Genomic DNA, 15,623 nt, shown 5'->3' with positions numbered 1-15,623 from the left:
AGTTCAGTTCTTTCTCCACTCTTTTCCTCTTGTACATTAGTGACCTTCTTCCATTGATGGGAATTCCTATCCATAGTTTTGCTGATGATAGCACATTGCATTCGACCTTCCAGTTTGAGAAATTTTGCCCTGCTCAAACAGCTTCAACTTCTTAAATATCCACTATAAATTCCTTAAATGCTGATCTCAGAGAAAAAGTTAATAATACACATACAAGCCTATAGATGAGAAGAAAGGATGAAGTCAACAATTTCATTGTGGTATTGGCTGTCAACAGAGAATAATATATCAACACTGGGCTGATGAATAAGTTTGAGCAATGGATATGGAAAGACCCTATCAAGAGAAGAGATTTGATTGAAGAGAGGAATTAAAGACAGCTTCTGTCTAATACTCTTGGGGGAAATGTGCCAGCCAACCTTATCCTAAATAGAATGGCCTGCCTTGTGTTTGAGAAGAGTTTGGAAACTACCTATAAAGATTTAATGTGTAAGCAATTTGCTGAGTGGAACCTAATTTAAGTTTTCTATCTTCGTAATTTGGGAGATTGGTGTATGCTCACGTTAGTAGCCTATATCCCACCAAAGGGAGACTCTTAATGTAGGCAGATGCTGCAGCTGACCACATTTCAGCAGCATATATGACATAAGAAGGAAGGCAGGTTTTTATATAGCAAAAATGGTACCTGGATTGGAGACATGAAGGAGCTGTTGTCTCAAAAGCTGTTTCATTCTCAAGTAACTCTAAGAAAGTCATGAGTTTAGTATCAAAGAGTATGCCAAGATCTTTATAACAGAGAAATGATTTACAGGATTATAAAGTCCAAACAGGATAAAATAATTGGTAACCACAGCAGTAGCATTAATAAGTGAGTTGTTTTGCTGTGCTTCCTGAATTGAAGTGGAGCTAGTCCTGATTTCAATATCAACAGCATAAGTGATGATGGGCACTTACATAAGCAGTTGTTGTTTGGTTTTTAGGAGCATTAGCAACTAAGGCCATATTTCTCCGGGATATGCGGTGGTCATTCCCTGACCTTTCTGCATCCTCCGTATTTGGTGGTGACGGGCTCGAACCCTGGTCTAATCAAGAAGCATGTGCTACGAAATGCTGCTCCTTCCCACCTGGCTACAGAGGTGCCTGCATAAGCAGTAGAGGTGGGATTAAGGCAGAGAAGAGAAGGGCAGAAAGAGTATCACCCTGTGGAATTCTAGCAGACACTCCTTTAATTAGCAGGGAAGCATTAAACTGTAGTAGAAGGGTTCTATGGAGGTGGGATTCTTGAATGAAAAAGAGCAAATTTCCCGATACACCATAAAATTTATCCAACAGTTACAGAAACACTGATGGGCAACCAGCTTCAAATGCAAAGAATAAATCAAGGTAAATCAGATAAAGTTGACCATTGTGGTTAATAGCATCAGATGGAAGGAAAGTAGTTTATAAAAAATTAGTGATGATGGAGGAACCCTTCTTTCCATAGTGAATGTGGCAGAAAGGTGGAGCCAGAATTTGTGAAGTTAGAAGAGACAGAATGAATCACTGAAACAATTTAAGCAGTGAAGAGGATATGGCAAAAAGCCACCAGTCTTTTTATACTTTACTATTATGGACCTCAGGAATAGAAAAAATAGAATACTCATGCCAGGATGGAGGGAAAATTCTTTTCAGTAAGACATCTGTTAAATAGAGAGACTAATAATTATAAAATGTAAGAGCTGGCAAATTTCATAACAAAGTTGGGGATGTTAACAGGCCCAGTGGAATTAGAGAGGGAGCAGGTTATTGATGATTGTTTGAGGTTAAAACCATTATTAAAGAAAAATTCAGATTAAAGATTCTCACAGAAAAGGTTAGAGGGGAAAACTGAGAGATTAGGCAGAGAGGAAGGGTCATCAAACCTGCCTACATGTTCAAGCCAAGCAAAAACAGGCCAGGAGGAGGGGAGTAATCAGTCTCCTTGATAATTTTATCTAAGACAGTTCAAAATGCTAAATTATTTCTTTCTCACACTTTGTCCCCTATTCCCCCCCCCCTCATAAAAATGCAAGAATTTTTTTCACCTTGCTGTCATTTGGAACTGTGAATGATGCTAGTCTGTAAATGGTACACTATTTTCAAATTCAGTTCAAGTTGAGGAAAGGAATTTGAGTTTTATTATGTTCAAGGCTGGGGTAAACTTAGGAAAAAGCTTCAGAAAGTATAAAACATCACTGCAGGGGTTTTCAAATTTTGCAATAATGCAACCCCCTAAAAATGATGAATGAATTTGTGAAACTTTTCCCTTAAATAACAAATGAATATGTGCAGCCCTCTAAAACGAATATGACTAATTTTACCGACTGAGACTTCAGTAGACAAAATTGGTCAAAATTTGCAGACAAAGTAAAGATTGGTAGAGTAGTTAATGATCAGTACCAAGCAGTGCCCCTTAAGGATGACTTGAACAGGCTTAAAGAATGGTCAGAAAAGTGGCAGTTATGTTTTAATGCAGCAAAATGCAAGGTCTTAACACTTGGGGAATAGAACCCCAAAATAAATTATACACTTGGTGGGGTTGAATTAAAAACAGTAGAGGAAGAAAGGGATCCAGGAGTTATATAATGGGCAGATATGAAGTTTTCTGAACAGTATAAACAGGCGGTCAGGAAAGCCCATGATGACCTATCGATGATTTATCGAATGGTACCCTGTAGAGATATGGAGGTCATAGTCCCACTGTATAAGGCAATTGTAAGACCAAATTTGGAATACTGTGTTCATGTATGGAGACTTCATCTGAAAAAACAACAAGTGTACCCTGTATGTACAAAAGATGTTTTATTTTATGTGAAAACATCCTTCGCTTGGATGAGGCTAAAGGGGTTTAGTATGAAAAGAATCCGAACATGTTTAACATTTTAAAACATTTTCATGAATTTGAGGTTGCAGTACATGTTCAATAGGTAATTTACTCACAATGGGTTTGTGATAGCTAAAATATGATACATACACTTGAGATTGTAAAGAGTGTCTTTGAAACACAGCATCAATTATAGTTCCATGATTAGAAGTCGATACAGATCTAGACGTATTTAACATTAGCCCAAATTTATTTTCTAAGAAATCAGTCAAAGGTTTGGATTGAGTGTCTGCAAAATGAATGTTGAAATATCCATTAAGTATCATTGGTATTCAGTTGCATTTCTTGTGAGAAAATTGTTGTAGCAATGCAGCTCCTTCAATCGTGTAAGGAAGTAAAATGAAATGGATGAATTCAATGATGTGTTTGATCTTTTGGTTAGGTGAAATGTAAATGACTACCAACAATATTGTTTGACTATCAGAAAAAAGGCATTCAGCTACACAAATGTCTCCAACAGGTCTAACACTCATGGATTCGCCAACAGTTTGTCGATAAATCACTTCCATATGAGAAGTAACAACATGAGTAAAATTTTCTCTCTTATGATAAACTGCTGCACCACCACCAGCTTGTTGATCTTCTCGTTTGAATTGAAAGACACAAAAGTTAGGTATGCTTACTTCTTCTTTGTTATTTAGCCACATTTCAGAAAGTAGAAGTAAATTGGATTGTTGTGTGACTGCATCAGTGAGATTATCACTGTGAGCACATAAACTTTGACAATTTAACGTTAGAATGGAAAGATCTTGTCAAATACTGATGAACTTGTATAAAGTATCTTACATGGTAAATAGAGGATTACTCGACAACCTGTTCATTTCAGCTTGAAGTGCAAGAGTGAATGTAGCGTTTCTCAGTATATGATAAAATTTCTTTTCTCCATTTCCAGCAATAATGTAAAGATTACTGATATCGGTAACTTGAGATAATGTAACATAAACTAGTTGTTCATGACATTTCTCATATTCATAAACTATGGAATCGAAAGTACCTCCCCAAAATTTATGGATAGTAATAGCACAAGCTGGTATTATTCGAAAATGATTTTGTTTAGCTGAGATTGTTCTGCTGTTATTCAATGAAACCCTCGTACTTCTTCTTGCAATCGGTACAGCTTCTAAATCGATTTCTCTATCCATAGCAAACCGATGAGCCTTTGTTCTAGCAGGTCCCTCAAAGTTGAAGCTGGTTGTTGCAGTATACTCTGTCTAGCTGGTTCAGGATTCATTTGAACTCAAATCTTCTGGATCGAAATCTTCAGAAAGTTCTTGAATATAATTTTATGATGTCGATGGTCCAGCTTCTTGATGAGAAGTCTATGTAGAAGGTTCATGTTGATCAAAATCTCGAGAAGCAGGTTTTATTAAACTGTATTTTTTTTCATTTTCTATGTTTTTGAACTCGTTCTTTTGTCGCTATGGGAAGCTTTCTTCAGTGGTTTTGAAGTTTTTATTCTTGCATACTTCTCCCGATTTCCCTCAGCTGGAGTTTTATCCATCTTCGAAATACTCTTATAGGTATTTTTACAATTCAATAGTTACTGAAAATCCATTTGTAGACTAGTATGACATCATAACCAAAAACTAATGCAAGAAGTTATTGTTTGTTGAAATGATTGTTTTATTGTTTTGTTCTTGAATCAAAGCTGTTTAAATTTTAAGCAATGAAATGGTCTTGTGTGAAAGAATATTCTTTTTAATAAAATCTGCAGATTTTATTAAAGTCGCATTTTTTTCATTCTCAATGTTTTTGAACTCGTTCCTTTTTGACACAAGAGGCTTCTTTGATGGCTTTGAAGCTTTTATTCTTGCATAATATTACTACCCGCTGCTTACTCTACTGAATCAACGTCAGTGACTGAGTTAGTGGCCTTTAGGAAGTGACGTCATTTCCGTATCTTGGTATGAACTTACTCTACTGAATCAACATTGGTGACTGAGTTAGCATTGTTAGTGCCATTTAGGAAGTGACATCATTTCCATCTTTTAAAATCTAACAGCAACCTAATAGGAAGTGATGTAATTTGCATCATCTAAAATCTAAACGGTCAGCTTTCTTCATTACCAATCAATTGCATCATCTCAGTTACAAGAAAATTTCATTACCAATCCATTTTATTCTACTGCCGCCATAGATGTTTTCACATCAAAAAGGATTTTTTTAAAGATGGAGCGAGGCCCTTGTAATGTGAGGCCCTAAGTAAATCCAGCCCAGCCTACCCCCATAAATAAAATTAATGATTTAATTTGACTTATAGTTAGAAAAGTCATAAATGTACCATTTAATTTCAGTACTCAGATTTTAACCTATATATATATATATCAAAAAAAATAATAATAAGACCTTATAACCTTATAAAACTGTTGCACTGGAGATGAACAAAAAACAGAAACATATAAAACTTGAACAAAATTTTAAGAAATTTTGTGAAATTTAAAAAAAAAAATTAGAGAGAAAAAAATTTGCGATCCTCTGAATTACTTATGAGCCAGGAGGGGTTTTCAATCATTATCTATTAACCATTTTACTACAAAATAACAAAATGGGTAATGGAATGCATATCAAATAAATTTCGCCAAACCTACCTTCCCCTTAGAAAGCAGTGCATTTTATTTGAAGTGCAAATGTGGGATTGGTGTAACTCTTGGTTCAATTCCAATTTCACATCCCTCCCCCATTTCCCTCTCATAAAAGAAAAGTCAGATCAATGCCAAATTTTCAGCATATTTTTTTGATTTCTGGGGAAGTATCAATTCTCATTTTACAGCCGCCAGTCCCCCTACACCCCAAACAGAAACATAATTATAAGCTGGAACAGCAATTTTGATCCTTTTAAAAATTTCAGGACTTATTTAGAATATTCCCTAAGAATATTCCAAATACTCTACACTAAATTTCACATTGATAAGCTAGACCCATTTCCCTTATGCATCAATCTCCCACCTTAAGAAAGAACTAATACAGAAATCCCACATGGCTGGCCATCATTTAAACATGAAGTGATGAAGTTTTAGTAAACATTTCTTGAGTATACACTGAGGTATGTTATTCAGTGGTGGTCCCAGGTAGGCTAAAGGGGCTATAGCCCCTCTCCCCACGATTAAAATAGTGTGGATTTTTTTTCCTACTGCTACATAATGATTCTCCGAACACTGCTTTAAGTCCCCTTTATAAAATTCTGGGACTGACTGCCACCGATGTTATTTAATAATTTAATGTGCTTGAAATGCAATGCAGTGTGTAAAATGTTGCAGCATCTTTCATTATATTTGAACAGAAAAAATATTCATAAAAATTTACTTAAGTTATAAAGTTCTATCTTTTTCTGTTTATCATCTTTATTAAATTATTGAACTGCTTGAATTTTGAATATAAACAGATGATATGCTAATCATCTTCAAGCAAAAGAACATTCTCTTTCTGTCAATCACTGAAATGGTGTTCTTGCTGAACAGACTCATACATAAATTGACAGGCATACAAATGTTTTTGGGTTGTCCTAAAGGAAGCATGGCTTGTGCAGTGGCAGTTTCACAAAAAAATTTAGCATATCAGCAAATTGTGTACCTGGAGGGGACATCTGGTAACATTAATAAGTCCAGTTCAATCAGTCAAGATGGAACTGGACTTGAAAGAGCGAACACTGACCTGAAGTACAGCTCTGGGATCCAGAGCTGTACTTCAAGTGTGCTCAGTCAATACTTGTTCATTCTGCCATCGTAATAAGTATTATAAGAGTCAATTATAATATGGAATAAAAAGGATCATCATCCAAATCTATTTATACCTAATGGACATACAGGTCACTGTGATACAAATTAGTCTTTCATTCAATATTTCCCTCTATCTTCCTGTTAGATTTTTAATGCTTACTTAATACCATTACATGTTTGCTTCAAATGCCTGACTAATCTTCCTTCTCCTATCCTTTCTACATGCTCATACCACCTTAAGTTTACTTCACTTATTTTTGAGTGGATATTTGTAATGCCAAGTTGAAATAGTGTCCATGAATTGTTTTAATTAAAAAAATAATTTTAATTTTTTAATTAAATTTTTAGTGTAACTAATAAAAAGGATATTAGTTAATATTAACATACCTTAGAATTTTACATGGATTGAAATTGTGGCAGATATTTACTGTCTACCCTGTATTTATTTTTTGGAAGTTGCTATAAAAATGTTACCCATGCTTTCTTTTTACGCACAATCATTAAATGTAATGATACTGTAATATTTACTTATCACAAAAACTTCAAAAGAATATTATCTTGACAATATCTGGAATTAAATTTTAATACTGTAGTATGATTTTGAAAGAAAGTAATAACTTGTGCTTGGAAGGAATGGTAAGGTCCGTTACACTGCTGCATGTAATCCAGCAGTGTAACGAACTTAACCTGTTACATTGGATTTAACATATATTTAACATATATTTAACTTGTAAATTGGCTGTAAATGACAATTCAACATAAATAAGAAGAATAATAATTAAGAAACGCATCACTGCATGGAACAATTTTCTTCAAACCACAAATATTGACCCTGCTTTATGGGACTTCTTTAACAGACATTTAGAAAATTTAATCTACATTAATATTAAATAAAAAACAGAAATAGTATTAGTATTAGTGGAAAATGATGCAAAAAAGGAAGCTTATGCAGCATTAGCAAAAAAAAAAAAAAACTTTCCCATATTATCTCTCCCCATCCCCTCTAATAGTTTGTCTAGTTCTTTCTTGAATTTATTCAAACTATCCACTTCTACAACACCAGATGGAAGTTTGTTCTGCTGGGTGAAGACAAATTTCCACACATCTATCCTGCAAACATCTTTCCTTCAAATTGAATTTATGCTCCCTTATGTGCATAGTCTGAGCAAGAGGAAGGATTCTATTGGCACTGAGCTTACTCAATCAGATCTTGCAGGCATCTAGTCTCCAGATGCTGCAATTTGCAAAATGGAAGACTTTCCTGGTAAGATCATCCTTTTGTTCTCATTAACCTTATTGCTCTTCTCTACACCCACTCTAACAAATCCACAAATAAGGATTCCAGACCTGCATGCAGTATTCAAGATGTGGCCTAACCATTGCCTTATACAATAGGATAATCACCTCATCTCTACTGGCAAAATTCCTGTATATCACAGACAAAACCCCATCGGCTGTTCTGGCAGCCTGTCTGTACTGCTCAGAGAACTTCATATCTGACTGCAAAATCAGCCCTGAGTGTGTCAAGCCCATACTCACCAGATGTGAGCCCCCCCTGGGGTGATTTTTTGTCAATGTTAAACCTCAATTTGCACTTCTCAGCCCATCTGCCTAATTTATCTAAATCTTGTTGAAGTAGAATGCTCTGTTACTGCCATTAACCATGTCAACTTTTGTTTCATTTGCAAACTTGGATATTAGGTTTGTAGATGATGTGAAGGTTGGCAGGATGGTTAATGGTAGTAATCAGGTACACACAGATATGCACAACTAAGGACAAGTATGGGACTAGTGTTAGGGTTAGATCACATCATACAGAAAAATAGCCTAAAGCATACATCTTTAGTTATATGGCCTTAAACCATTCTACTATATTAAAAACAGTAGGAATTTGCCGCTCACGAGATTACATTTCTGAAGATGCTCATAAACTGGAAATCCCTGAACAATGAGATTGAGGAATGAGAAAGGGATAAGGTTAAGTTCCCTTTGCAAAATATTTCTGTATAAAATATATTTTTAAATTGCACTGTCCAAAGACCCTCTCATAGTTATGGCTAAGGGTTTGCTTATCTCTAAATAGGCCTACAAGGCTGGGAAAACTCATATTAAATAATTAAACTTCACACCAACCAGTACTTGAAAATATTTTAATACTGTAACTAAAAACACTGTATTTACAATAAAATAATTAAAACTAGTTTAAAATATTTAAAATATATAAATAAAAAAAATTAAAATAAGACTAAAAACAGATATTTAAAAAAATTTTAAAAATTTAATTTTTTTAATTTTTTTAGAAATTTAAATATTAAATTTTTTTAATTTTAAAAATTAAAAAATAATACAGTATATATTTTAAATTTTTAACATTTTTAATATCTGTTTTCAGTAATATTTTAATTTATATATTTTAAACTAGTTTTAATTATTTTATTGTAAATACAGTGTTTTTAGTTAGAGTATTAAAATATTTTCAAGTACTGGTTTGTGAAATTTAATTATTTAATATAAGGGTTTGCTTACTTCCTTTGCCATCTCATTTAATATAACTGGACAGATCCCATTCACTCCAGGTGCTTTTTTATGTTTAACTTCAATTTTCCCTCCACTTTGCTCTCAGTTATTACAAAATCATTTAGCTCCCTGTCAGAGTTTAATAAGCTTCAGTTCTCCACTTCCCTACAGAATTCCTCATGTGTGAATGTAGATGTAAAATACTCATTCAATTTTCCAGTTATCTGAGTAGGATCATCAACAGTCAAACCATCGATATGAAGTGGACCAATCTGATTGATCCCCTTCCTTCTAGAGTTTATATATACAGAAATCTTTGCTGTTTTTCTTTGCATCCTTTGCCAAATATTTCTCGTAATCTGCATTTCCTTGCCTAACCTCTTTTGTCACTTAATTACTGACTAGCTTATATCTACAATAGGCTTGTGTGTCGCCTGATAATTTATATGTATCCCATGGATTTTTTTTCTCTGCCACGAGTCTCATTAGTTCATCTGACATCCATTTAGGCCTAAACTTTGAACAGTATTTCTTAGTTCGAACAAAACACTTCCAAGGTTACTTCCTTGAATGCTTTCCATTTAATTTGCTGTTGGTTACATCATCAGTTCGTCTCACTGTATAGAATTTAAAAACAGTCTGAAACCACTGTAGTCACCTTTACAAAAGCAAAAACCCTTCCCAGACAGACATGTACTGGACCACTTGTTTGTTTGTGTGATTATGGATCATTTAGAGGTAACAGGAGTAGTGCGGGCAGACCACGTTCGATGCGAACTCCCACCATGGAAGAAAGTGTGTTGAATGCCGTCCAGAATAATCATACTACTATCACACGTGCCATTGCCTTAGGAGTGTCTCGTTGCAGTGTCTAGCATGTCTGGCACCACGATTCCTTACACCCCTTTCATCTCCAAAGGGTTCAGTTACTGCTCTTCCAAGATCATCCTGCATGTGTGGCTTTTGTGTAGTGGTTTCTCCAAGAAAGTGTTCAAGACTTGAATTTCCCAGCCTATTTTTTGGTCACGGATGAGGCTTATTTCACCCCGGAAGGCTCATTCAAATGGTTGAACCTTCGGGCGTCTGTTGTAACATCATGAAATGCATCCATCTCGTACTCCATTGTTAATATTATGTGAAATAAATGTTTGCCACTAATTACTGTCTTGTGTCATTTCTGCTTCTTGTGCCTCTGCTACTACTTTCCCGTGACATTTCCGGTTATGGGTTCCTATACGATTCACATTCCTTTAGATGTTACCTACTTCCCCTAAACGTTTGTACCAATATTTTTGAGACACCCTGTATATCAGGGATCTTATGATGCTCACATAATATGCTGAAGGAGGATTCTAGTAGTTGCTTTAATTTTCTAGTGCTAGGGAAAAATATTTTTTATGCCTAAAGATTTGGCTTTCCTAGATATTCCATCATTAGATGGTTGTTTGTTATTTGGTGTTTAGGAGCATTAGCAACTTATTGGCCATATTGCTCCAGGGCTATGCGGTGGTCATTCCCTGACCTCTCTGCATCCTCCGTATTTGGTGGTCACGGGCTCGAACCCTGGTCTAATCAAGAAGCGTTTGCTACGCACTGCTGCTCCTGCCCACCTGGCTACAGAGGCACCTCCATCACTAGAACTGCTATATATGGATCATACAAATAGGGGATGAGAAAAGTAGAAAGGGCAATTAGTTTTACTGGTTGGTAGACACCTTCCAGAACAAAAAATGTTTGGATTCTGGGAGAAGTATGGTTGCAAAGTTGATACTTAAAGGAATTGATGGAAGGGCATCATCAGGTTTGGAGCTAGGGTTATCAAATTAAGTAACTATGGCTTTCTTAAGATTGCCAAATGACATCTCATTTCAAGTGATACGTATGAATAGATTAATATGATCTCTCTCTCTCCTCTTCTGACCAAATGGCAGAAACCAAATGAATGAAGTTGAGAGCCTTAACTCTCGTATAAACCACCCCCTATACTGCCTATTCAGGATGATATCAGAACTGGGTATTTGGTAAAAACATGAAAGTTTTGCTTATCTATAAGCTTTGCATTGGTAACCAGGTTCTCCCATATGAGCATAAAACCTCTTTCTGGGTTTACCCTCCTACAGTATTACGAGAAATTATGTAGGGAAGTGTTCTGAATGCACAACAGATATGCACTCAGTGAACCTTGTAGAGCAAGCAAATGAGCGAGCTTGATCATCTGGAATGGTTTTGTGCTCCTGGCAAAGAATAAACAAGTGATGGCTTAGTTGCTGAAGCTGCTCTCATGCAACCTTACAATTAATGTGGGTATTGTGAGTCAGTTGTTTGAACCAAAGCGCTATGGCAGAGAGGGCCACTACACCATAAATCCTCAAGCTTGGACAAATTGGGATAGAGAGAGAAACTTAAAAAAAAAAAAAAAAAAAAAAAAAAGATACAAGAGCTTCTAATGCAGATTCAAAGAAATTCGACCAGATTAATAAATAGTGCTAATCAATGTCCATATGAAGTAGCAGTAATAGTAGAGACATGTAAGGCAAGAAAGCAGGCTTATGTAGCATCAGCCAAAAAAAAAAAAAAAAAAACATTTCACACATCCATTCCCTCTAAAAGTTTGTACAGTTCCTCCTTGAATTTATTTAAGCTATCAACTTCCACAATGACAGATGGAACTCAACTACCTGCTGGCTAGAGTAAAATTTCTGCACATCGGTTCTACAACAGTCTTTCCTCAATTTCAATTTATGCCTCCTTAGGTTTGTAATCTGGGCAAGAGGAAGAATCCCATCACAATTGAGAATGCTCAACCCATTCAAAGCCTTATACACCACAATCAGATCACCTCACAGGCGCCTAGTCTCCAGCCACTGCAATTTGCAGAACTTAAACCTTTCCTGGTAAGAGGATCCCCTTCACTCCCTTCACCAATCTTGTTGCCCTTCTCTATACATGCTCAAGCAATTATACATCCTTCCTAAAATGAGGCTTCCAGACTGTATGCAGTACTCAAGGCATAGGCTGACCACTGCCTTACAAAGGGATAATCACCTTTTCCCTACTAGCAAAATTCCTGTATATCATTGACAATATCCCATGACCTGCTCTGGCAGCCTGTCTGCACTACTGAGAAATTTTCATATCTGACTGCACAATTACTCCCAGGTCTTCTTCATTTTCTACCACCCTAAGTGTAGTACCACACAGTTGGTACATTTCTCTGGGGTTACTCTCCATATGCAGTGCTTTGCATTTGTCAATGTTAAACTTCAGGTGCCACTTCTCAGCCCATCTGCCCAATTTTTCTAGATCCTGTTGCAGTAGTGTACTGCCACTGCTGTCATTAACAATCCTGCCAACCTTCATAGTATTTGAAAAGTTGGACGTAGCCTGATATACCTTCATTAATATCATTGATAAATATACAAAACAACAATGGACCCAACACCGAACCCTGGGGGACTACACTAATAACATTAGTCCACAAAGAGCAGTGTCCACTGATTACCACTCTCTGTCTTCTCCCACTCAACCATCCTTTTATCTATTGTAGCAACTTGCCCTTAATGTCATACTGCTCCAATTTGTACAGTAGTCTTCCATGTGCAACAGTATCAAAAGCTCTCCTAAAATCCAAGCATATGATATCAAAGTTATTTTTTTGCATCCAGTTCCTTTGTGACCACATCATAGTATTCATCAAAATTCGTCAAATAAAAGCACATGCTGTGTCTGAACTATAACTGCAGTCTTGTCTATATGATCCTGCAATGCACCTTCAACCAGTGATTCCATTATTTTCCCCAGAACAGAAGTATGGATTAGAAGGTGCAAAGCTAAACAAACAGACGTCTCAGGAGGAACACAACTGAAGTGTTTAATGCGTTTCAGGGATTAACTAAAATGAACAAAGGCAGTAGTACATTCTCACAAGTTTACATTCTGCCAACGTGTTGTAGATTAATGGAATGAATTACCTCCCAATGTGGCTTAGGCCTTACCAAACTCTCTGCTTCAGCAGAGAGTTTGGTAAAGTTCAGAGTGAAGCTAGATGGTGACCTTTGGATGATGGGAAAAGTACGAGTGATTGGAATTTTTTTTTTGCAGATGTAGGGAAAAATCTGTTTCCTTGCATCATTTAGCCATTTGAATACCTACTAATATACCTAATTAAGACTTGATTTGGTGCAATTATGTTTTTATTTTGATAAAGAGGGGGAAATAAAACACTATCAGATAATCTGATATATTTTCTTTACCTTTTGAAGCATGCTGCATGATGAGTCCCAAGTAATTCTTTCAAGGTTTAGGAAACCAACTGCAAACCACAGTGACAAAAGTTCCCGTAAATCTATGTTTAGAGCTCTTAGATAATGAATACTTGATTCCTCAGCATCAGCTACAGATAAGAGATTCTGCATATACATATATTAGAAATTTGTACTACTTAAAACTGTAAATTTATTATTATTAAGAATATTATAACAAAGTTGTTCTTAAAAAAAACATATATTAGTAAAGGTCATGCAAATAAACTGGAAATGAATTATAATTTATTCATTAGAGCAAGTTAATTACATAGAACAAAAGTTGGCAGTAAGAGAGACCACAATTAAGAAATTAATAGGCAAATTTTTGCTTTTCCTTAATTTGTTTAAATATATTGTAATTCTCTTTTCTATGTGTAACTTTATAAATTTATTTTTGGCAATTTACTGAATTTATTTCCTGTAATATTTTGTAAACTTAATTCTCATCTTTTCTAAAGCTAATTACATTAGTTACTTTTGCTTAGTTACATTCTTTTTCGGTACCTTGCAAATTTAAATTAAGTTCATAGCAGAGAAAATTTTGGCAACTGCTTAATTACTGTAATACATTAATTTTGATTAAAATTAGCCAATTCAAATTCTGTAAATTGTATTTTTTTAAATATTTACCACTTTAATTCTTACCTTAATAATGATAGTGACAAGGTCCACACTGTTGCGAGTTCATCTCTTGCATAACCTGTGGCATGTATTCAAAGGTCAATCTAGTTGATAATCATCACTCAACTGATGGTTCTTTTCTTTGTTTCCAATGTAAGGAGTGTACCGATCTCAAATTAAAAATTAGTGCATTGCTAGAAGAATTTGAGTCACTGAAGAAATGGGTGCTTGCCCAAGAAACAAATATAATTGGAAACTCATCAGGGACTAAATATTCTAGTAAGCTGCTACGTGATGCAGCCTTGATTCGGACCCAGAATAATCACATGCACAATGCTTTAATTCAAGAGGGTTTAGTTTTACTGGGAGATTCCATTATTGTCAGGGAAACAAGTAATATTTTTGTAATAGGACAGGTGGGCTAGAACCACGGTATGTCTACCAGGATCAACAATTAACAAGGTCGGCAATATACTGCAGATTTTAAATGGGATAAAGAGAGCATTACGGAAACTAATGATATTGAACACACAAATTGATGATTTGTTGGACAAATATAGAACCCTGCTGAAAAAATTCTGTGAGTTAGCTCAAAATGCGTATGTGTCTGTAATTCTGCCCAGCTGGATTAACTCAGGACTTGAACTCTGCAAAAGCTTTTAGGAGGAAATTTTTATCAGCTTGGCCTGCACTTATAGGTAGAAGAATATATTTTGTAGAAACGGGATATACTTGAACAAAGACAATGAAGGATTTTTGCCAGTATCACTGAAGATATATTAGGGATTCAGGGAAACTGCTAGCTGGGGGAGACAAAGGTAATATATGTATGTATTTATCTGATGATACAGGTCAAAGTAATGCCTGAACTCATCTCATCTCATCGACTTGTTTTTTTCCACAACAGCAAATATAATATTGGCAAGATGCTTTGAAAGTAGCAACATTTCAACTGGGTAGAAAGCTAATAACAGGGAAACAAACAAGTAGATGAATCCTACAATAGCTACAAGTTGATCTGTAACAGTAACACAAAAAATGTTAGACTGGCAATAGCTGTGTTAGGGTAACTAAGAGTAGAAACTTAAATAGAAAGGGTGCAAGAATATTTGCTGATGCTATCGAGGCAGGTTAGGTGGATCGGAAAATTGCTAGCTTGGGGGGGGATACATGGACTAATCGATTAACAGTAGCCAGTGGCAGAGGTAAAAGTGATTCTTGCACTACTTCCATTGAAATGCAATTGAGCAGCAGCCTGGAAAGCAAGGCAATGGGAATTTCCAGGACTGCTGGGAGTCATAGTGGAACAAGTTGGGTGGAAGTGCATCCAATTGATGCTGATGGACAATGCAATGTAGAGTCTGTTTGGTGTGACATAAGCACTGCGAAAGCAAAAATAAGAGTAGGAGTGTGTTATAGGCCTAATGACTCGAATGAGTACAATGAACAATTGTACAGAGAAATAGAGTGGGCTAGTAAATCGGAATGTCTTATAATGGGGGATTTTAACTTCCCAGATATTGACTGGAACTTGTGGGTTGGTCACTCACACACTAGTCAGAC

General features: G+C 35.7%; 1 protein-coding gene across 2 annotated transcripts in view; it reads right to left on the bottom strand.

The window, feature by feature from the left end:
* Positions 1–15,623, bottom strand: part of LOC150091434 (malonyl-CoA decarboxylase, mitochondrial-like) — a 118,251-nt gene that overhangs the window by 50,903 nt on the left and 51,725 nt on the right. For both annotated transcript variants that reach the window (XM_090383896.1, XM_090383904.1), the window contains exon 5: positions 13,389–13,544. In XM_090383896.1, coding sequence (XP_090240022.1) covers positions 13,389–13,544 — 156 coding nt within the window. The remainder of the gene's footprint in view (positions 1–13,388; positions 13,545–15,623) is intronic.

Source organism: Mastigoproctus giganteus, chromosome 1 (genome assembly GCF_048544385.1).
Source record: "Mastigoproctus giganteus isolate SK-2022 chromosome 1, ASM4854438v1, whole genome shotgun sequence".
Classification (NCBI taxonomy): Eukaryota; Metazoa; Arthropoda; class Arachnida; order Uropygi; family Thelyphonidae; genus Mastigoproctus; species Mastigoproctus giganteus.
Note: the sequence above shows the minus strand (reverse complement) of the source record. Positions and strands in the feature narration are given on the sequence as shown.